The 20,320-nt window shown below is 30.5% G+C and overlaps 1 protein-coding gene across 1 annotated transcript; it reads left to right on the top strand.

Moving 5' to 3' along the window:
* Nucleotides 1-9,148: 9,148 nt before the first annotated feature.
* Nucleotides 9,149-16,693, top strand: LOC114415684 (aminoacyl tRNA synthase complex-interacting multifunctional protein 1-like). Its single transcript, XM_028380492.1, has 12 exons — nucleotides 9,149-9,361; nucleotides 9,872-9,967; nucleotides 10,833-11,003; nucleotides 11,314-11,379; nucleotides 11,955-12,020; nucleotides 12,976-13,092; nucleotides 13,711-13,877; nucleotides 14,011-14,101; nucleotides 14,197-14,265; nucleotides 14,371-14,462; nucleotides 16,159-16,222; nucleotides 16,322-16,693. Exons 1-12 carry the CDS (start codon nucleotides 9,293-9,295, stop codon nucleotides 16,424-16,426), a joined length of 1,173 nt encoding a protein of 390 aa, XP_028236293.1. The 5' UTR covers nucleotides 9,149-9,292; the 3' UTR covers nucleotides 16,427-16,693.
* Nucleotides 16,694-20,320: the final 3,627 nt, after the last annotated feature.

The following is a 20,320-nucleotide window of genomic DNA, read 5'->3' as shown; positions in this document are numbered from 1 at the left end:
AGTGACATTCAGTTTTTATTAACGGCACAAAGGGGTCCCGGTTGGTAGATAGGAAAATAAATTAGGACAATGCCACGTGGCGAATCCATGCCGAGGTTCCGGTCCTACGTGTCTGACATGTCACCATCCTCAGTTATGCTTTTGACATGGAAGCTTACCTAGCTTTCCAATTTCCAACACTACCCCTTCCATTCCAGCTTTTTCTTTTAATTTATTTTTCTTAATTAAAAATTGATAAGACGTCACTTGGCTATGATTTCCTATTGGACTTGGAAATTGTTGGTGGAAAACAGAGATATTAGCTTGTTTTTTCCTTTACACCTTTCTGCGCAGAAAGAAATATTGCTAATTGTATTGACCACAATATATTTTATATCGGTTATCTGGAAAAACGCTACACGTGATTGCACGAATAGAAGTGTGCTTTTTATAAGCATTTAGAAGATGTATAACCAGCGATAATTGAGTACTTCTTTTATATATGATATGGGTAATCATTACTTAAATTTTAAGGTCGGGAAAATAAAAATAACTTAGTGTAATTTTAAAAAAATTACTTTTGCTAGTCTCAAATATGTAATTTTTTAATATATAGACTGTGGTGTATGATTTTGCGAAGTTTCGAAAGGTTTTTTTATTTCTCTCCTTTAAACACATTGTTATCGTATATTAACCCAAATTAAAGATTTTTTACCAAGATTTTCTCACTTTAACTATTACTTGCATTAAGCTTCAGTAGATATTTTGGATTTTTCTTGCTTCATAAAAATAAATGCTGCCTTTAATCTATTTAATTCTGTTTGCTTTTTTTGGGCGGACAGTCTTAAATTTTATCTCTTCAATCCCTTTTGAAACGTAGCTTTAGTAATTAAAACGCACAATTTAATGCCGCAGTAAATGGTTATTTCATGTACAGGAATGAACATGACTTGGTAAAAGCCTGTGGAGTAGTACTAATATAGCTTATTACTAAATTTTTAGAGTGGCTAGGTACCTGCTAAATGACAAAATTCAACCTTAGAGTCTTGAACTACCACGACAAAGTATGTAGGAGTAGTAGTTTTCTTCAAAATTGAAAGACTACCATAAACCAAAGTAGAAAATGTGAACCAGCTCAACAATACTGGTTGACTAGGGCATTTCCTTTGGTTGAGTACGTTGAACTTCACCGCTGATTTAAGATATGCCTTAAGGGAAAACGAGATTTTCAGTTCATGAGAAAGCTCCTCTTTAACTAACTAATTGTAGCTAAGCTAATATACAAAATAGGATATACAAATGATAATGCTAATTCAAACTTGTAATGTACTTGTGGATGGCATGTGAATTTAATTTCGAATGGGGATAGAAATTGATAATAGTAATATAGGAAAAGAGGAAGGGTATTTATAAGTGTACTTTAGAGTGAAAGTTAGTTGGATTGAAAGTGTCGTGTGTAGGAAAGGAAAAGAAAGGCAATAAAGGCAAGTAGGTGGCTATGGTGGGTGGTGCAATTAAAGAAAAGGGAGAAAGATGTGCAGAAGATGGTGGGGGATGATGAATGGTGTGTGGAACAGTGCAAGTAAGAGTGCGCAGAAATCTAAGGGGGACAAAACTTTTCATGCTTTCTTAAATTTCATTAGGGTCCCCTGCTCTTTCTCATCCGGCAACTACAGTAGTATAGTAATAGTAATGTGTTTCACTTTCACATTTATCAGAGTGTTGTTCCAAATGTTACCCTAACATCGCTAAAGTGGTGTTTAATTTGACCATACCAATGCTGAGAAGGATGGGGGATCTTATTTATGATTTCTTATAATAGGATTTGAGTACTGCAATAGAAAAAAAATTGTAATTAAAAAGAAAGAATTCGTTAAAAACAGTGGATATTTCATTTTTATAATATTGTAATGGATTAAATATGATTTTGACCTTTCAAAAGTTCAAACATTTTTCATTGATGGCATTGTAATGGATTAAATATGGGCTTTAAGCCTCTAAAAAAATTATTATGGTTGGTCATTGAAATTTTTTAAATTCTCTTTTTAAGTTATTTATTTAATTTTGTTATATTTTTTGTTAAATATAAATGCACTTGTTGATATTTGTTTCTTCGAATCAAAATCCTTGTCTAAATTTAAATGATAAGAGGATTTAAAAATACAAATTTAAAAAAAAAACTATTTGTTATTTTCATGTCAAATTTTTTGATGATGATGTGCCTGACAATATAAATTATGTTCGATAATTTTAGTTAAAAATTTAATTTTAAATTAAAAATTAGTTGAAAATTGAAAATTTTACTTATTAAATTACAAGTGTTTAGTAAAATTAATTGTTGAAATAATTAAATAATAATAAAATTATGATTTATTTAAAAATGATAAGTAGAAAAACTGATAAATATATTAAGGATGAAAAGAAAGAAAATATAAAAAAGTTAGAAACTAATATTTTAAAAATATTATTAGTAGTGTTTAAAAAAATGTTAAAAACTATTAAAAATGACAAATGAATTGTTCAGTTAGGAAAAAAAGTTAGAGATTAGATGAAATTTCTTTTCAAATATAACTATAATAAGATTTATTTAAGGGATTAATAATAAAAAAAATTAAAGGACTAAAATAAAAAAAAAGAGTTTGTTTTATAGGGATAAAAAGCTTATTTAAGATTTTTTTTTAATACATACTTATTTCTTTTAAAATTTTAACAACTTAAATTTATCAAAAAGTTACTAAAATAACTTATTAAATACATAATTAAAGTCTTTGACCACATGCATCCATAGTTTTAACGAGATAAAGATTTTTTGAAAAGGAAAAAAATTTGTTTGATTAATCATTAGAATCTCAAGATAAGTTTTTTAAGAATCAAAGAATTATATAATTTTTTACAACAGTAAATATTTTAATAAGAAATAACATGATAATTTTATTACAATAAAAGAAAATTTAATAAAAAAAAATAAGATTCTTATCTCTCATGAAATTTTTTCTGGTGAGAAACTGACTACAAAAACATTTCTAAAAAATATTATTTGATTTATTTCACATGAATGTTATTATTTTAAAATTGTTACTAAGCATGAGAAACAAAATTTTCTAGCCATTGATTTTCGAGAGAGAGAAAACTTTTCTCATAGTAAAAACACCCTCTAAGATAGTAGTGTGAAGCCGGGGAAAGAAAAGGTAAAAGTGTGATGAAGATGGAATCAGTGGGCAGGGTGTAAACAATGTTAGTTACTTGGATGTGAACTGTGAAGAGACAATGGAGGATCAGAAGATCGAAGCCCGTGACTGTGAGTTCCATTCAGAGTCAACAACAACACCATCTCTTTCTTTGCATTCATGCCACATAATCAATAACATATACTATGCTCGTACTCTGCCACTAATACATTTTGCACTTGACTCCTATGTGCCTGATTCTGCAACCAACACAATACGACACCCAATTCAATTCTATACTTTCATCAAGTTTGTTTCAGTCTTGCTCCTGCCATGGGAGCAGGTACCCATTATGTGGATTTTTAGTTAGTTCTAACAAAATGCTCTCCCTCTTTTAATTTCACTTCTTTTTTTAATTATTTGGCATGCATGTTCTTATTGAGTCTGTTTTTTAATGAAGTATCTCATGACCCAAAGCCAATCACTAATTTTTAAAATGACGAGATTTATTTAAGAAATTAATTTTATCAGATAAATATTTTTTCCATACGCATAAATCAATGATTGAATTTATAATTACATGCCGAAAGTACAAAATTATGAAACAATCATGTCACAACATGTTATATATTATTATTATGCAATGTTAGGCAGTTTACTCACAAGTTATAACTAAAAAATTGATGCTGGCTCAATTGCAAAGCATGTGTAGACCATATCATTTTGAAATTAGTTGAGAATGACAAGTAATGAATCTAGGGCAACTAAGAATGAAATGAATAGGAGTTTGTTTGTTTGGTTTGATTCACATAACTATTGAAGGAACAAAGTAACAAATGTCTTATGTGAGAGGGGGACAAAATGGGGAAGAATGTGAATGGAAAGGAGATGGTGATAAAACAAACAAGCAGTAAACGACAAGAGATTGGTGGCGTTAAGGGCCCTTTAAAATGAAAAAACATTTGCTACTTCCAAAATCAAAGTGGAAGAGAGAATCTCACAGCTTTAGCGATTGTGTGCGTTGGTCAATCCTTACGCTTGCAGGCTTTACAGCAATGCAATTTCTCGTCAAGCTTTTGCTGCTTTTCTATCCATCGTTCTCAAAAGTCAAAACTAATAAGGACCGTTTTACTTTTCAATGTTTCTTCGGAAGCTTTTGCTTTTTATAAGTGCAAGATTGATTAATGTCTTAGGATGAGTCGGGTCTCACCATGTCAACCGTCCAAATCTTTGCCAATACATAATATGTTTGAGATGGCGTTAGAATCATGTTGAAGAAAAAAAATATACTTTCCATGCAAAAATTACAAAACAGGAGAAGAGTTACTTTTGTGTTACCTTTAAGAGAACACAGACAATAACACACTAATAAATCTCTTGGAGGATAAATTACACTTTATATTTGTATATCATACTTGACTCATAATATTATTGATTATTATTTATTGTCTTAAATATTTTTTCTCCCTTCTGTAGTTTTTTTAAAAAATTTTGTCATTATAATTTTAATATTTATAAAATTTGTTTGTTTTATTTTTTTTCTTTAAAACATGTAAAAAAAATTTAACTACTCAATATTTTTTTATTATTTAAAGTATTATGTAAAATAGTTTAAGAATAACAAATAAAATAAACACATTTTGTGATGAATAAAATAAAAAAACACTTAATTATAAAAAATAATTAGTCTTATTACTTGAAAAGTTACACTCTAATTAAAGTGTTTCGATTTAACTTATCTTAGTAAACAAAATTTTGATTTAACTGTTACTATTTTTTTAAGAAAGAGTATTATTCTTCAAATGGTTGAAACATTACAACTACATTTATAATAACATTTATGCCAAATGAGACATTATCTAATCTATACAACTAATTCAGAAAAAGAATCATATATATATATATATATATATATATATATATATATATATATATATTAATATTTATGCAAATTTTATACTGTCATTTAATTATAAATTATTATTTAAATTATTTAAAAATACTTATTTAAAAAGTATATCCTCAAATATTTTATTTTAGTTAGACTCATTCAGTCCACAAATTTGGATTAGTAAAAAAAAAAAATAGAACTGGAGAAATCAAGGAGAGAAAAGACTCATCGATCAGTCGTACCTCTCGTTCCATTTCTTTATTCAGCCAGCCAAGCAAAAGTGGAAAATTAAATAAATAGAGTAGATTCTATTCTAGATGGATTACATTCCTTTTTCTCATTCTTAAGTAAGTCTCGAGAGAATTTCATTGATTTATGATTTATGTTTTCGACAAATTTACTGGGTGTAATTTGATAATTTGTAAACTTTTTTTTCTTTGACTATGTATAATTGGTTTTATCTTTTGAAGTATATATTTTGATTCTTACTCTTTATCTAAACGCTTATTGATTTGAGCGTTAAAAATACTTGTTTGTGCATTTGCTTTGACATAAAACAGTACATCGCTGAATAGAACCACGGCAACAAAGAAAAATAGCATAGAAGCTTGTATATTTGCTTTGAAGCATGTTGAAATATTTTGTCATTATATTATTGCTGGGAATTGACAACTTAAAATATTAAGCAGTGTCCCTTATATACATGCGTAAGAGGATCTTTATTTTAAGGAGTCTCACAACTTTTTAAAAATCTGAAAAAAAAATTATTAAATTAATAATTATGATAAACTTTTTAATATATAAGAGGTTAGTGTGTTATTTTTTTATAGTTGAACTTATAAATTTATGAAAATTTTTTGGATGAATTATTTATGAAATATATATTTATTGTATAGGGGTTATTTTTTAATTTTCACTCCAACCCCAAAAATGTTGGAGAAAACACTGACATTAAGGGATTCGAAGCAGTTCTACTAGTATGCACATTATCCATTATATGCATGCTTGTATGGTCACATGTGTTGGACATATTTTTCTGCATCAATCAAGAAGCTGTGCTGTGAATTGTTGCGTCCACGTTATTCTACTGCTTAAGAACGTATATTTAGAACTGTATAACTATAACCAATCGTCAACACACGGTAAAGCTCCGTTCCCCACATATTGACCATGATCCACCAAACAATGCTAATATGAACTTTTTTTATTTTTTTCTTCTTCTATGTTTGTTATTTTGTTTCTCTCGTTTGTTTTCATTTCGTAATTGTAAAGTTAGAAATATTAGTATAAGCAAAGGGGAATTGGAGGTACGTATCGAATGATGATCAACAATTGAGGTCGATAGTTGTGTACTAGTAGTTCACTTCCATTCAGGTGGCGACAGATCCACGTGTTTATCTATGGTACGTATTACTGTTAGCTTCTTGTTCTATACGAAAATCCATATAAATACCAATATTTTTTTTTAAAAAAATAGTTCATATTAAAATCAACATTTTTATCTTGGCAGTGACTAAAAAGGAGGGATACAAAAAAATAATTGATACGAGAAAGGGAGTTAAACTCTAACTGATAAATGATCAGACATTTTAAAAAAGGATAAATTTTTTAATAATCTAAGCTCAATTAAAGTCTAATGATGTTGCGTTTTTATCTGTCAAAGATTTATTTTAAAATTTTCAAAACAATTATAAAATACACAGTTTAATTTTTTTTGTTTATTCAATCAGCTGAAAATAAAAAATAAAGATAAAGAGATAAGAAAAACAAACACAATATACTTATTTTGATTCATCTTAAAAATCATGTGACTTGTAATCTTTGATTATAATTATGATTTTTTTTAACTATACTATAGTTTACAAGGCAATAAACCCTACTTCATCGAGTATTCGTGATTAGTTGCATTCAAGCTAAAATTTAAATACTGTTTTATAGCATCTTCAATAGAGTTGCTTAACTAGACTCTTAATTAAAATTAAGAAACTTACAAATATCATTGAAGCAAACAAATTCTTAAACATGTTTGGTTCACTATTCAAATAATATTTTTGGATACTAATTTTTCGGGGAGCAAATTCAATTTCGTGACATATTTGGTTACTGTCAAAAGTATGCTTTTGGTCTGAGAATTAAATTTTATAGAAGTAATAGTTAGATTATTTTTACAAACTTTAATCCCACACAAACATGTACATATTTTTTGCTCTTATAAAAAAATGCTTATATAAATAATTATAGTCAATATTGCTTAACTATTACTAAGTGAGTAAAGAGGTAAAATAGGACCCACTAAAAATAAGTTAAGAATTTAAATTGATTTTCTATCATTGAAGTGAAAATTAGTCAGCATTCTTAAAATTTATGCAGCAATAAAAGATAGATTAAAAAAAGTTTAAGATTTCAAATTAAGTTATTGCATTGGAGACACTCTTAGGTTTGAATTTACTCTCTAAAACTTGTAAAGCAAAGCTGTAAATTATAAGTTATTTCTTAGATGAAATATAATCAACAAAAAATAAAGATAAACACACAAGCATCTAAAAGAATTAATTTAATGTATATAGAGAAATAAATGAAATTGTGGATACAGAAGGAAATGCTAAGTGTGGTTTCATCTAAACACACAAGCATCTAAAGCTCCATTTTTCTTAATTATTTACAGAAGAAGCGTATACGAGTAAACATCGAAGACCATAAACTCGTTTGAACTCTCAAATAATTTGAACCTAAAACTTGGGAAAAATATTATGTTTCTGTTTCCTATATTTTCATGAAATTATTGTTTTTAGTCTTTAGTTTCATATTATATAATTTAATTCATGTACTTAAAAAAAAGACTTATTTTTAGTCTCCCATCATGTAATTCTCACAATCAACATTGAATTTTGTCCGCAAATATAATGCCTTTTCAGTTTTTTTTTTGTATTACCTTTAATTCTTGATATACGATTTCAGCTTCTCCATTTTTTTTGTTGCTGTGGTTTTAGTCTTCACATTTTAAAAAATCCATAATTTTTATTTAATTCTCAATTTTGCATTATTTTTTTTATATTTTTAAATAATTAAATTATTTATTAACGTTTTTGATACATAAATTATTTTTTGATGATACTTAATTAATTATGTTAAATTTAAGGATTTATTTTATTTGTTTGGAAATGGTTAAATATACCCTACTAGATTAATTTATATACCTGCCTTTCTCCTTTTTTCACTATTTTTCCCTAAACATCCTTACAATTTCGTTCCCAATTTCAATTCCTTTCCTTCCTCCGCAACTCACCCTCTTTCTCTGCCGCGCAGCCCTAGGACAACCTTGGAGGTGAAGAATAAAGGGAGTCTGAAATTTATTTTGATTTGTATTGTGTTGTGTTTTGCTTATGGTTTCGATTGGGAGAGGGTCTGAAATTTGGTAGGGTATATTTAACATTTGCCATTTGTTTTTGCTTAGGGTCCAATGTTGATTTTTATCATGTGTGACGAGCCTTCCCCTTCAGCCCATACAATTAGTCATTGGGCCTGATGAGTGATGACCGGGCATTGCTACGTGCATACAGCTAAATTGCTGATACACCCAGAAATTACGTGATTTTCCCATTTTGTCATTCCATAAAAGGGATAAAGAGGCTTACGGATTAATTGATCCGTATGAATCCAATCCGTAAGCCTCATATAGATTAGCTAATCATATGAGTTATATCAAAATTAATTGTCACAAAATTTGTTATTTAAATTTACATGCACATTAAATATACATTAGAAATTTTAGTGTTATATATAACAACATTATTTATTTTATAATATAATTGATCTATTAGCTTATTTGGTTAGAACATTGTATACATTAATTTTAAATTAATTCATGAAACATATTTTTGAAAAAATTTATGGATTATGTGATCCGTATAATTTATACGGATCACGTAATCTGTAGAAACAAAATTAAGGGCATTTTTGAAATTTTCTCTTTAATGCTGGGTGCACAAGTAATATGCCTGGTGCACCTAGCATGGGCCGTGATGACCATACTGAACAGGCCCACTGTTGAAATCCAGAGGAAGTTCACACGACGCCGTTTTTCAGAGGGAACAAAATCCCAGAACAACAAGGAAGACAGAGAAATCGGACAAAAACCTAAACCTAAACCTTACCCTGCAAAGTGTTGAATTTACAGTGTAGTAGTAAAGTGAGTAGAGAAATCGAAGTTGAAAAGATAATAGATAGTAACAGCATCATTCATCACTCATCAGAGATGGCTACCGTTGAAAGTAGAAGCAAATCAGTGGTATTGGCTCTCTCCAAGTACCTATCATTGGATCCTGTAAGTGCATGCTATTTTTATTTTTATTTTTTCCAATTTTCCACTCACATTTTCATTGAGCACTTCAAAACCCATGCAGAACAGTTTCATGGGGTTGCATTGCATTTACCTGTTAGTATAATGTTTGAGTAATTGGCTTGATTTCACAGAAAACCAAAACGGTGTTTTTTTCTCTTTTCCAAATATCCAACTAAAATCCAGACTGGATTCTGTTTGTATGAATTTTTCTATGAACACTTAAAAGAAAAGAAAACAAGAAGGTGAAATGAATTGAGTTTTTTTGGAGAAGTTAGATGAGAGAGTTTCTATAAAAGTTAAGTGCATAAGTTGATTTTATCTTACAAGAGAAGTTCAATTATTCATTTTACCTTCTTATCTTTGTCTCCTATAAGTGCTTATGGATTAGTTGATAGATGGTAAAAATATTAGCTGAGTCCTTAGTATGAGTTCTCAACTTCAGCTTGATAATTATGATGATGCAAATTCTAATGCTCCTTTCTTTGCTTGCAGAGTGTTGTTCCAGCCGATACTTCAGACAGTGATATTAAGAGTCTTTACCTGAACATCATAGCGGTATCAGGACATGGGGTTAATCACTCTGATGAGGTAACCGGGCTCTAACTTTATTTGATTAGGCCATTAACATCATCAGTGTCACATGCTTCTGCTTCCCTTGCTTATTCCCTTCTTCTCCTTTCTTTGGATTTATAAGAATACTGCATGTGGTTATGCCCTTGATCCATCAGAAATAATATCGTATGCTAACTGTAGTTGTGAAAAAAATATTATTTCAATTCAATAATTGCTTATATGGAATAAGTTTAATGTTTGGAAATAGTAGGCAAAAAATGTTTTTAAGGTAACCTGTTTCATTTGGATTGTTTGGAAGAATCTTTTTTATGTAGTAAAATTACAAAAAATGATTTTAAAGTTTTTTGTAGTAGCTGGTTTTGTATTTAAATTAATTAATTGTTGGGGATAAAATTGAAAAATAAAGGTTAGCTAAAATATAAACTGTTAGCTTTTCATCAAAGCTCCAAAAATTTGTTTATAATCAAAAAGCTATTTCCTTTGTAGAGATTATAATCTTTGATTGTGAATTGTAATTCAAATTGCTAAACACATTTGAATAATAACATCAACACTCTTTTTCTTCTATCAACCAGATTATGTGTCCATTTGGCAAACCTCCACAATCAATTCCTCCCATTGTGAGACATGCTTCGGTGTAAAATCTGTGGCCGAGATTAATTTTAACACAGATTCTTATTTAATTCAATGCTCAAAATTAATTCTGAAAATCAATTTTACCTAATTTTGAGACAAACGGGCCCCTCTAGTCTTTAAAAGCAATCTAATCCAAACATGCTATAATTGGCCGTTCCTTAACAAAATTTATATGCTCCCCAGAACTTGCATGTTTTGTGCTTTTCCTGTTAATTATCCTGAGTTGTATATTATTCAAATTTAGGTGTTGAAGTGGGTAGCATTTGCAGAAGCCTTCCCTGTGGCCCTTGATGCATGCTTTGAGAATCTCAATAGATTAAATGATGAACTGTCTGAAAAGTCTGTGCTTCTGGGCAATGGATTGAAACCCTCTGAAGCTGATGTTATAGTGTATTCAGTGATTCATTCTTCCCTGGTATGCATTTTCACATTCATCATACTTGCTTTCAGAATACAGGACTGCTTCCCTACCCCTTGTGTTGTGAACTAAAATAGTTGGTCAAACAGGATTTTTTGGTCTTTAATGCTCTTTCTTGTTTTGTTAGGATTTGTGCATCTAACATATATCAATTTGTATAAGATTCTTGATTTGTGTTGAAGATATCTAACCATTTTGTTGGACTAATGTTATCTTAATCTTCTTTTGCACTAAAGAGTTGATGATAATCATGATATAATTTAATCATTAAGGTTTTAATTAGATATCTCTGGTTGCTTATTGCCAGATCAACCTTTCAGATACAAACAAGGAAAAACTGCCACATGTATTGAGATGGATGGATTACATCCAGGTAATGTTACACCTTAAATGTGCTTATGTTCATGGCTATTTATGTATTATGTATAGGAGATTATACTACGTTGCTACTCATACGTGATATTTTCTGCTAATCGGTGCTACTTCCACAGTAAATTTTAGGAATCTTGAGAATCTGTGACTGTAGTTGGTTTAGATGAAGAATATTTTTATCTTGTCATCTCTACTACAAATGGCAAAGATTAAAAGTTAATTATCTTTTCAAATAGTACATAAATTGAGTTGATTGTTTATGTACCGAGGTGACACTCCTCTGCATTATAAATGGACTTATTTTATTTGCATTTTTACTCTTCCAGCTTAGTTTCAAATGGGACATTAGCCTTGTAGGACCTCAAGGCCACAGTTTTAAATGGTTGAGATTCTTGCATCAAGTTTATAGCCCATTTCTTAATCATTATTTAGGCTTTAATATCCTATGAGTTGTTGCAGTGTGTTGTCTAGCTATGTTGAGTTTACCAAAAAAAATGCATTTATTTAAATTTTACTCTCAACTTTGTAACAAGATTGTTCGTTAATTGTTCTGACTGTATGTTATTCTTTCACCAGCACAAGCAAGAATTTGTAGGTTTATTTGAGAAAATATTGTTGCAGAAGCCTGGATTTGAGCCCCCGGTGAGACATCATTCCGTTGTTGCCTTTTGATTTTCTTCATATAGATTAAACAAGTGTAAGGCGCAAAGCATTCAGCTATAGTAATTTAAGGCATTTATTTAATAACATTTTTGGAAAATAAAGAACAGATTTAAACAAGTTAAATTTGTATATTTATTTCTTGTTTTAGATTTCATCAATTCATTAAAGAATTAGATATCAAATGTCAAAATAAAAATATGTGAAGTTTTGAACAAATATTCCTTAATTTTTTTATAACTAACTGGGTCCAATTCACAAAGAATTTTAATGGTGTTGACATGGCAGTCAACATTGCCCAAAAATTTGCTGATGTGTCAGTCAATATCTATCCAGACAATTTTGGGTGATTTTGGTCCCAAATTCCAATTGAAATGAAACATTTTGAAAAACCAGTTGAATCTTTTTCATTCATGGACTAAAATGAAAAATCACATACTTTTGGGGAACTCTAATTAAACCTTCTAGTTAGATTGACTACAATACAGACATCGATGAGTGCTTGTATCAAGTTCTAGATTTTTATGTATTATTTTGATTTAATCTGACCTGGTGCTAAGTTCCTTAAGTATAGCCTTTGTATTTTGGCATGCAGAAGCTACTGTGAACTGTCTACTGCTAAGTGCTAACTAAGCTTGAGCAGTGTAAATAAAAAACCCAGCGCTACTGTGGACTGTGTACTGCTAAGGGCTAACTAAGTTGAAGCAGTGTAAATAAAAAACCCAGCATGTCCACTTCAACTTAATGGTCTTTTCTTTCTAAGACAGTGCAAGTATCCTTAAAGAGTTGTGAAAGCAGTTTGAACTTTGAAATGAACATTGTGTATATGCTTGTCAATATCCTTAAGAAGTTCAATCATGCACCCTAAGACAGGCATATGTAGATTTGTGATGCCTAATAGCTTCTTAGTTTTTCATTCCCCTGATATTTTTTGAAGGTAACACAACCTGTTGGAGCTGTGGAAGCTGATTTAAAATCAAACAAGACTGAGCAAAGTGTAAAGAATGTCAACAAGTCCGAAGTAGACTCAAGCAAGGATAAAAACAAAGCTGAGGTAAATTAATCTATTGCTTTTTCACAAAAGTTCCAATATATATTTTTGGTTTTATTTTTCTCTATAGGAAGACAACCTAGATAAAGAGATATGACAGGATTAGGTTATGATAATGATAAAAAGCCTTTTCCGGAGAAAAGAAATTTGTTGGTTAACCAGTCTTGATCCTTGTTGGGTACATATTGAGGTAAATGTCAACCAGTATTGTACATGTTGGGTAAAACAACAGTCTCGGTCCATATGTAATAATGTATAACAATTTCCTATTTCTTTAATTTGAAAGTAGATCTTAGTCAAAAGTGACAACAATAACCTCATAAAAAAAATGACAGAAACTAAGAATACTAAATTGATTTTAAATACTAATTTAGGCTTACAATTCTTGATGTACACGGTTTGAATGGGGATAACTGGTAACTTTTTCTCTCATGATTTGAATTTCCCTCAAGGTTGATATTTATTTGGATAGAACAATACAATCATATATGTTACTTGAGAGGATTGGGTGCTATAAATGGTTATTTTTATTACAAAATCCTTGTACTTTTGTAGTTATATCATAATACAGTTTCTTCACTCTAGCTTTACATTTGATTTCATTTATTTTTGGACAATAAGGGAAAGGCAACAGGAGGAAAATCAACTGGAGACAAAGAACCCACCAAAGCCAAGGCAAAACCTGCTGACAAAGAAGTGGCTGAGAAAGAGAACGAAGTTAGCGTCAGTTTGCTTAATATTCAAGTTGGATTAATTCGCAAAGCATGGAAGCATCCATCTGCAGATAGGTCCTTTGACAAACTAACTGAAAAGGCTTTTATAAATAAAGAAAATGTTAAACTGACAGTAATAGAGTCTGATGCTTCTGCATTTTGATATGTTTGACGTGAATGTTAATATCAATGGACTTAAATTATGCAGTTTGCTAGTTGAGGAGATAGATGTTGGGGAGGACAAAGTGCGGCAGGTTGTTAGTGGTTTGGCAAAGTACTGCAATCCTGATGAGTTGACGGTGATGTAGTTTCTTAACTGCGTGCAATGGTTGGTTGTATTCATTTTGCATTGTAATTAACTCTTATGTTTCTGCTGTTTGATTTCATTTTGTAGAATCGTCGTGTTGTACTTATAACAAATGTCAAACCTGGAAAACTACGGGATGTGATGTCTCAAGGATTGGTATTGATGCTCATACTGGTTGCATTTGCTAAATTGTTTTGCTGTGTGTAGCTTTTGATGGTCAAGTAATCTTAAAGGGATATATGCATTTGGCTCCCTTTGCAGGTCTTATGTGCTTCGGATGAAGGTCCAACCATTGTGGAGCCCTTGCTCCCTCCAGAAGGATCACAGATTGGGGAACGTATTTCTTTTTCTGGGTAAGCTGCTAAAAATCTTTTAGACGAGGCAGTCAGTAATGTATTTCATGGTTGAGTGACTTGTTTTATCCTCTATCTAAAATATTTAGAGTAAATATCTCTATTTCATCCAACTATGTCTTGGTAGCTCAGAAGTTCATAGTTTGCTGTGGTCTATTCCCTTTCTAAATTAGGCTACTTTCAGTTAGATGTGGGTAGTGATCGGGTCAAGGTGGAAACAAATTGAGTTAAGTTAGGATTTAAGGCTTGAGCCTGTCCTACTTTACAAATCAAAGGTCTGAGCTTTGCCTTGTTTACTTGATATGGGCTTTTTTAAGGCTTGGCTTGACCTTTTAAAAGTTTGGCTTAGCTTGGCAGTCTATTTAAATGCCTACTTCGTGGTAAAGGTCTATTGAATTTGAATAAGTTACATACTTCTAAATAGGCTAATGAGTCTACACTTGTATGCAAGCTAGTGAATTTAATCCTTTAAATAGGCTAACAAGTATATAATTTTAAAGTATTATAGTAATAATTTAATACAACAATAATATTATTATTATGGAATTATTTGTATTTATTTAAATAGGTTGGTCTGTTGAGCCAAAAAGACTTTTTGAATGACTAGAAGACTAACCTTTTTAACTAAATAAGCTTTTAAAAAAGCCTTGATCTGACCTTTTTAGCAAATAGGCCTAGCCTGATTTGGGCCCACTGTGGACTAGGCCATAGGCTCATGACAAACGGTTTGACCTATTTTTGTCCCTAGTAATGGGCTAACCTGCACTGATCAGTCCTACCTTAAAAAATTTGATGAAATAGATCAAAGTGGGTTTGGCTTGCTTTAGCCACTCTAGGTTGACAAGTTGGCAGTATCCTTTTTACTTGGGATTTTTAGGGTTTTTTTTTATAAAAAAAGTATATAGTTTTGGATACTATTTAGACTTTTGGGCTATGAAGCCATGCAGGCTTGAGACTTTTTTTTAATAATTGAGTAAGAGGGCTAGTTTTAGAAAAAAACTTTTTTTTTTGTTTAACATTTAGTTGGTTAGCAGGTGGGTTAGTGGGATTGCAATCTGTTTCATCTACAGGTTAAATGAACCGGTTTGTAAAGTTGTGTTTAAATAGACCTGCTAATTGCCCAGTTTTAATTTTAATGACCCAAAAAAAAAGATGTCTGGTCCCTATCTGTGGTGGTTGTAGGTTAAACTAGCCAGCCCTTGCTGAATAATGACAATATTTTCCCGTTGGATTTCTCATTGCCCTTAACTGAAGCTACGTAGAATTGTGTCAAAGTATTAGCAAAGTAGAAAAGCGGAGACAAATTATGTTTGGGTACCCATTTAGTTTTGATATATCCTCTTCATATGATAGTTTGCCAAATACCTCATCACTTTGTTATATACACCTATATACCTTTCATTGGGCCTGGAGACATCACTTTAATTATAATGATAAGATCGAATTTAATGTAAGGATCACTGTGCCAGCCGGTCATCTGGCAAACTGAAGTATCAAACATAGATATATAGTGGCCCCATTTTAAGGTATATCATGCCAATTGCAAATACTTTTTCGTTCCAACTGTATAGCACTTGACTAGAAACTTGCATGTGGTTCAAATTTTAGTTGGTAGCACTTGTCTTATTGTGCTTTGGATATAACTTACAGTACTTGAGATCATTAATTATGCCTATGCTTTGTCGTTCTAATTTAGGATTGATGGAAAGCCAGAAGATGTACTAAACCCAAAAAAGAAACAGCTGGATAAGATTACACCGGTATTTTCTTTGCACTCGTTAACTTTGCATTTTTAAAATTCATAATGTTTATACTAGAAGAGATGATGTTCACAAGCTCATGATACTTTTTCCATGCAGCATCTTTTCACTGATGACAAGGGGGTAGCCACATACAAGGGAATACCATTTATGACGTCTGGTGGACCATGCACATCATCCATTCCCAGAGCAACTATTAAATAATGGAGATATGGCCCATTCATTGTTCTTCGCCACTCATAGATTTTTGGTACCACAAAATATTTGAAGTTTTGATTACGTTAATGAGACGTTACTATCTTGTTGACAAGCTTATGCTGCACTTGCACTTGCATGCTCTTTAATGCTACCAATATAATCTTGAATCCAATGATTCTTGAGGTAATACCATAGTAACTTTCTCCACATTGTAAAAAGAACGAAAGACTTTAAAATTATACAACCTACCAACCAAGGGTTATTATGCAGGCCTTCAATGCTACAATTATTATATCGAATCCATTGAGTCGAGTTAATGCTACAGCAAACTATATACATTGGTAAAAGAACATGAGATTGAAGTTATACAACTAGGCAGTCCGGGATTAGTACAATTCGTCATAATTATACAGGATTTGAGGCTGCGAATATTTCTCTTGGATTAAATAAAAAAAAAAATGCAAGAATGAGGATGACTTCGAGGCATTTTGGTCTAACACTATTTCAAGATGAATTTACCGAAATAAGGGGGAAAAAAAGAATTAGATGCAAGATTGAGGTAATTTTGTCAATATGGTATGTTGATAACTTGATTTGGTTAAATATAAAGGTCGACAAAAATTATAGCAAATGTGTAAGGACTAAGGACAAGGATGTTGGAGCCGGTGGAACAACATATCCTGTTGAAAAAAGGTCGTGTGTAGAAATAGCAAAGCGGTTCAATTTGTCCTCACTCACTTACAAGTTTCAACATAATTGACCAGTCAACAAGAGTTGAAAAATATTATTGATAAATGGTAATTCACCCCATTTTTTTTATAACCGTGATATTTTAATCATATAAACAACAAGTATGTAAGGTAAATGTTTTAATAACATAACGTTTAAAATGAAAAACCAAATTTATAGATTTGTCACGCATAAATAAATAAAAAATATCACTTTTAATTTTGTAAATCTCCGGAACTGGAAGACAGGGCCTCGGGGTGCAGTATATATGTAAATCTAGTCATGACCTTGGGAAAAAGAAAAACCGTGAATATGAATGAATGACATATCTTGCCGCGTTTGGTGAATCTCTGTCAAAACTGTAGCTTGAGGGTCAGCCAGCATACTTTACAGGTTGACTGAATGACTGTGTCACTCCAAATATTCACAAAATGTCAATCCAAATATTCACATTTCTTCATCCACTTACCCTTCGTTATGTTATGTGCTTTCTTCATGTCTTTCCAGATTTAGAAATAAAAGCCACCATATTGTGAGGCTAGTCCTAGTCTACCTCAACCACCCAACATTCAAGATTCCAACAAAAATAAAACCAAATGTAATTTTTTTTTTTTTTTAGATAAGAGCAAATCCAATAGTCTTTTCGTTCACTATTTACTCCAGTGTACAGACTGCAAGTGCTTATTAGAGCATATCAATGTCATTTATTGGTCCGTGAGTATTTTAAGTAATGATATGGAATATTATTTTACTTTAAAAACTTCATTGAATTTTGGAATTATAAAATTAAGATTTTTTTATGATTTAACTACTTAATTATTTGTGAAAACAAAGATTATTCAACAATCACTTGTTAGTATAATCAATTATAGAAATAGATTTCGTGTTTAGATATATTAGGTGAAAAGTAATTTAAAGATAATTTATTTTATTTGAATTGTTTTTAAAAAATCATTTTGTTTATAATAGAATTTCAAAAAGAACGCATGAAATTATTTATAATATTGATTTTGTATTTTTTTAAAATAATAAGTGGGGAATAAGATCAAGAAAAAAGTTATTTAATTAAAAATAATTTGATAGCTTCTAATCAAATAATTTTGCTTATAAAAAAAGCATTTTTATTACTTTGATAATTTTATCAAACAGGCTATATTTTTTTGTGATGAGAAGAGTTGGGCAGAAAAAAAAAACAGGAAAGAAGAATATATATTTATAAAAGTTTTTTTTTGTTTTGGTGAAAGGAAAAAAATAAAATAAGTACAAAAATATTGAGATTTTCTTATAAAAAAAATCAGCATAATAATCAACAACAACAACAAAAAAGACTATCCCCCACCCAAAAAAAATTTGAAGTGAGAATCATTCTCAACACCAAATTTTACCAACCAGTAAGCACAAATGTGAGCTTACCTCAACATGTGCTCCCAAAGGATTTGATGTTCAAATCTCTAGAAAGGAGATCTCTTACGTGAGCAATACTCCCTGCATACTTATCCCACAGACTGATGGATCTTGTTCTTGACCATATCAATACCCATCGTTGAGTCACAATTACAAATTAGGTCGCCAAAAATAAAAAGAAAACGAATTAGATATTTAATGTCTTTTTTTGTCCTAATTATATTAAAATGAAAAGGATTAAAATTATAAGATTAACTTAATGATAAAAGAAGAATAAAAGGAAAAAAAGTTATGAATTTAATTTTTGTTATTAACAAAAAAAATTAATATTTATCTATAAAAATAAAAGAATGATTAAGGAGATAAAATAACTTTATGTAATTAAATCCCACATTAATTGTTTTCTTCTTTTCTATTTTCTCTAAAATATTCTAAGACATGCACTCTCTCAGTTTTACACGCTTGATGAAAAAAAAGAAAAGAAAATTTAATCCTCTGTATCTGCACTCTTCTCTCTCTGGATTCTGATAAGATGGGACCATGAGCTAAAGCAATTTAATTTCCCCAAGTCAAACCAAGTTTTCGATACTGTTTTTTACTCTTATATAGTATATAGCACTGACACGTTCAAATTTCAATGGCTCTTGTTGACGCAGGAAGAACACTTGGACACGGATTTGATACTAGATTCTATAGACTGAATTTGTCTCTCTTATTCTTATTCTGTAACTAGCTAGTAGCACCTTCATGACAATCACCCGCTCACATTGGATTTCATTTCTGCATCCTAAGATGTGATCATGTTATTCGTACGGTTAAACAGTCAGTGGAGTCATAATTCCAGAAAAAATAAAATAGGAAAGAAAAAACAAATTAAAGATTTCATTTCTGACCCACAAAAAACATGTTCATATTTTTTCTTCTTCTTTGAATTGCACTTTAAAATCATATGCACATTTTATTACCATTATATGTTCACACACATCAAAATTCCGTCTGAAAATGAAACTCTTGATATGCATAGATTCTATCCAGTTGGTGGAAGCAACTTGAGATACGATTTTTTGTGTTGGACAAATCCTATAGGAGACAATATGAAAACATCAAATCACATGTCCCCAAACAGTTTGATTTACTTAAGGTACGGAGAGTGCAATTCAATCATATCAAAGTAGCACAAGTCATTTCTACCTAAAAAAAGCGATCACATGCCATTTTATATTTATCATTTTATACGTACCTATAGTAATCATAATAATCATATCGATATCTTAATCAATTGCTGCTACTTTCCTCCCAGATTCCACTTTTGTTTGTTTTCCGACTTGTGGATTTGTTTCGGCCTCTTTTGGTTATTATTTTTAGTTGACTTTTGGGCCATTAAAAAAAGTGAACTTTGATTTCAGATGAATCTTCGTGTCCCATGAATTGTTTTCCTGAAATACTAATGAACTTCATGAATGAAATTACAAGAAGAGAGAACACTTTCTTATTCTGATTAAAGTGGAATTGTTGCCGGCCAAAAATCAAAGAGTCGAACTTAGTTAAATAGTGTGCGAGGAATTGTGAATTGTTATATTTTTTTATATTTAGATTTGATTCTCACAAATAAAAAAAACTTAGAAAAAAAAGTTGTAAATATTAGTTGAATCAAACCCAATTAACATTTAAAACATACATTTTGTTTGGTAATATTACCATGTAAATCAATTAAGTAAATAAATAAATGAAATATTTCATATTATTTAATAAATGATTTAGAAATGA

This window comes from Glycine soja, chromosome 6 (assembly GCF_004193775.1).
Source record: "Glycine soja cultivar W05 chromosome 6, ASM419377v2, whole genome shotgun sequence".
NCBI classification, from domain to species: domain Eukaryota; kingdom Viridiplantae; phylum Streptophyta; class Magnoliopsida; order Fabales; family Fabaceae; genus Glycine; species Glycine soja.
This window is presented reverse-complemented; position numbering and strand designations above follow the sequence as displayed.

Excerpts from the sequence above, each read along its gene's own strand:
- LOC114415684 (XM_028380492.1), top strand. The coding sequence starts at position 9,293 with ATGGCTACCGTTGAAAGTAGAAGCAAATCAGTGGTATTGGCTCTCTCC. Across the intron at positions 9,968-10,832 it reads GGGTTAATCACTCTGATGAG|GTGTTGAAGTGGGTAGCATT; the intron begins GTAACCGGGCTC and ends ATTCAAATTTAG. Across the intron at positions 13,878-14,010 it reads AAGCATCCATCTGCAGATAG|TTTGCTAGTTGAGGAGATAG; the intron begins GTCCTTTGACAA and ends TAAATTATGCAG.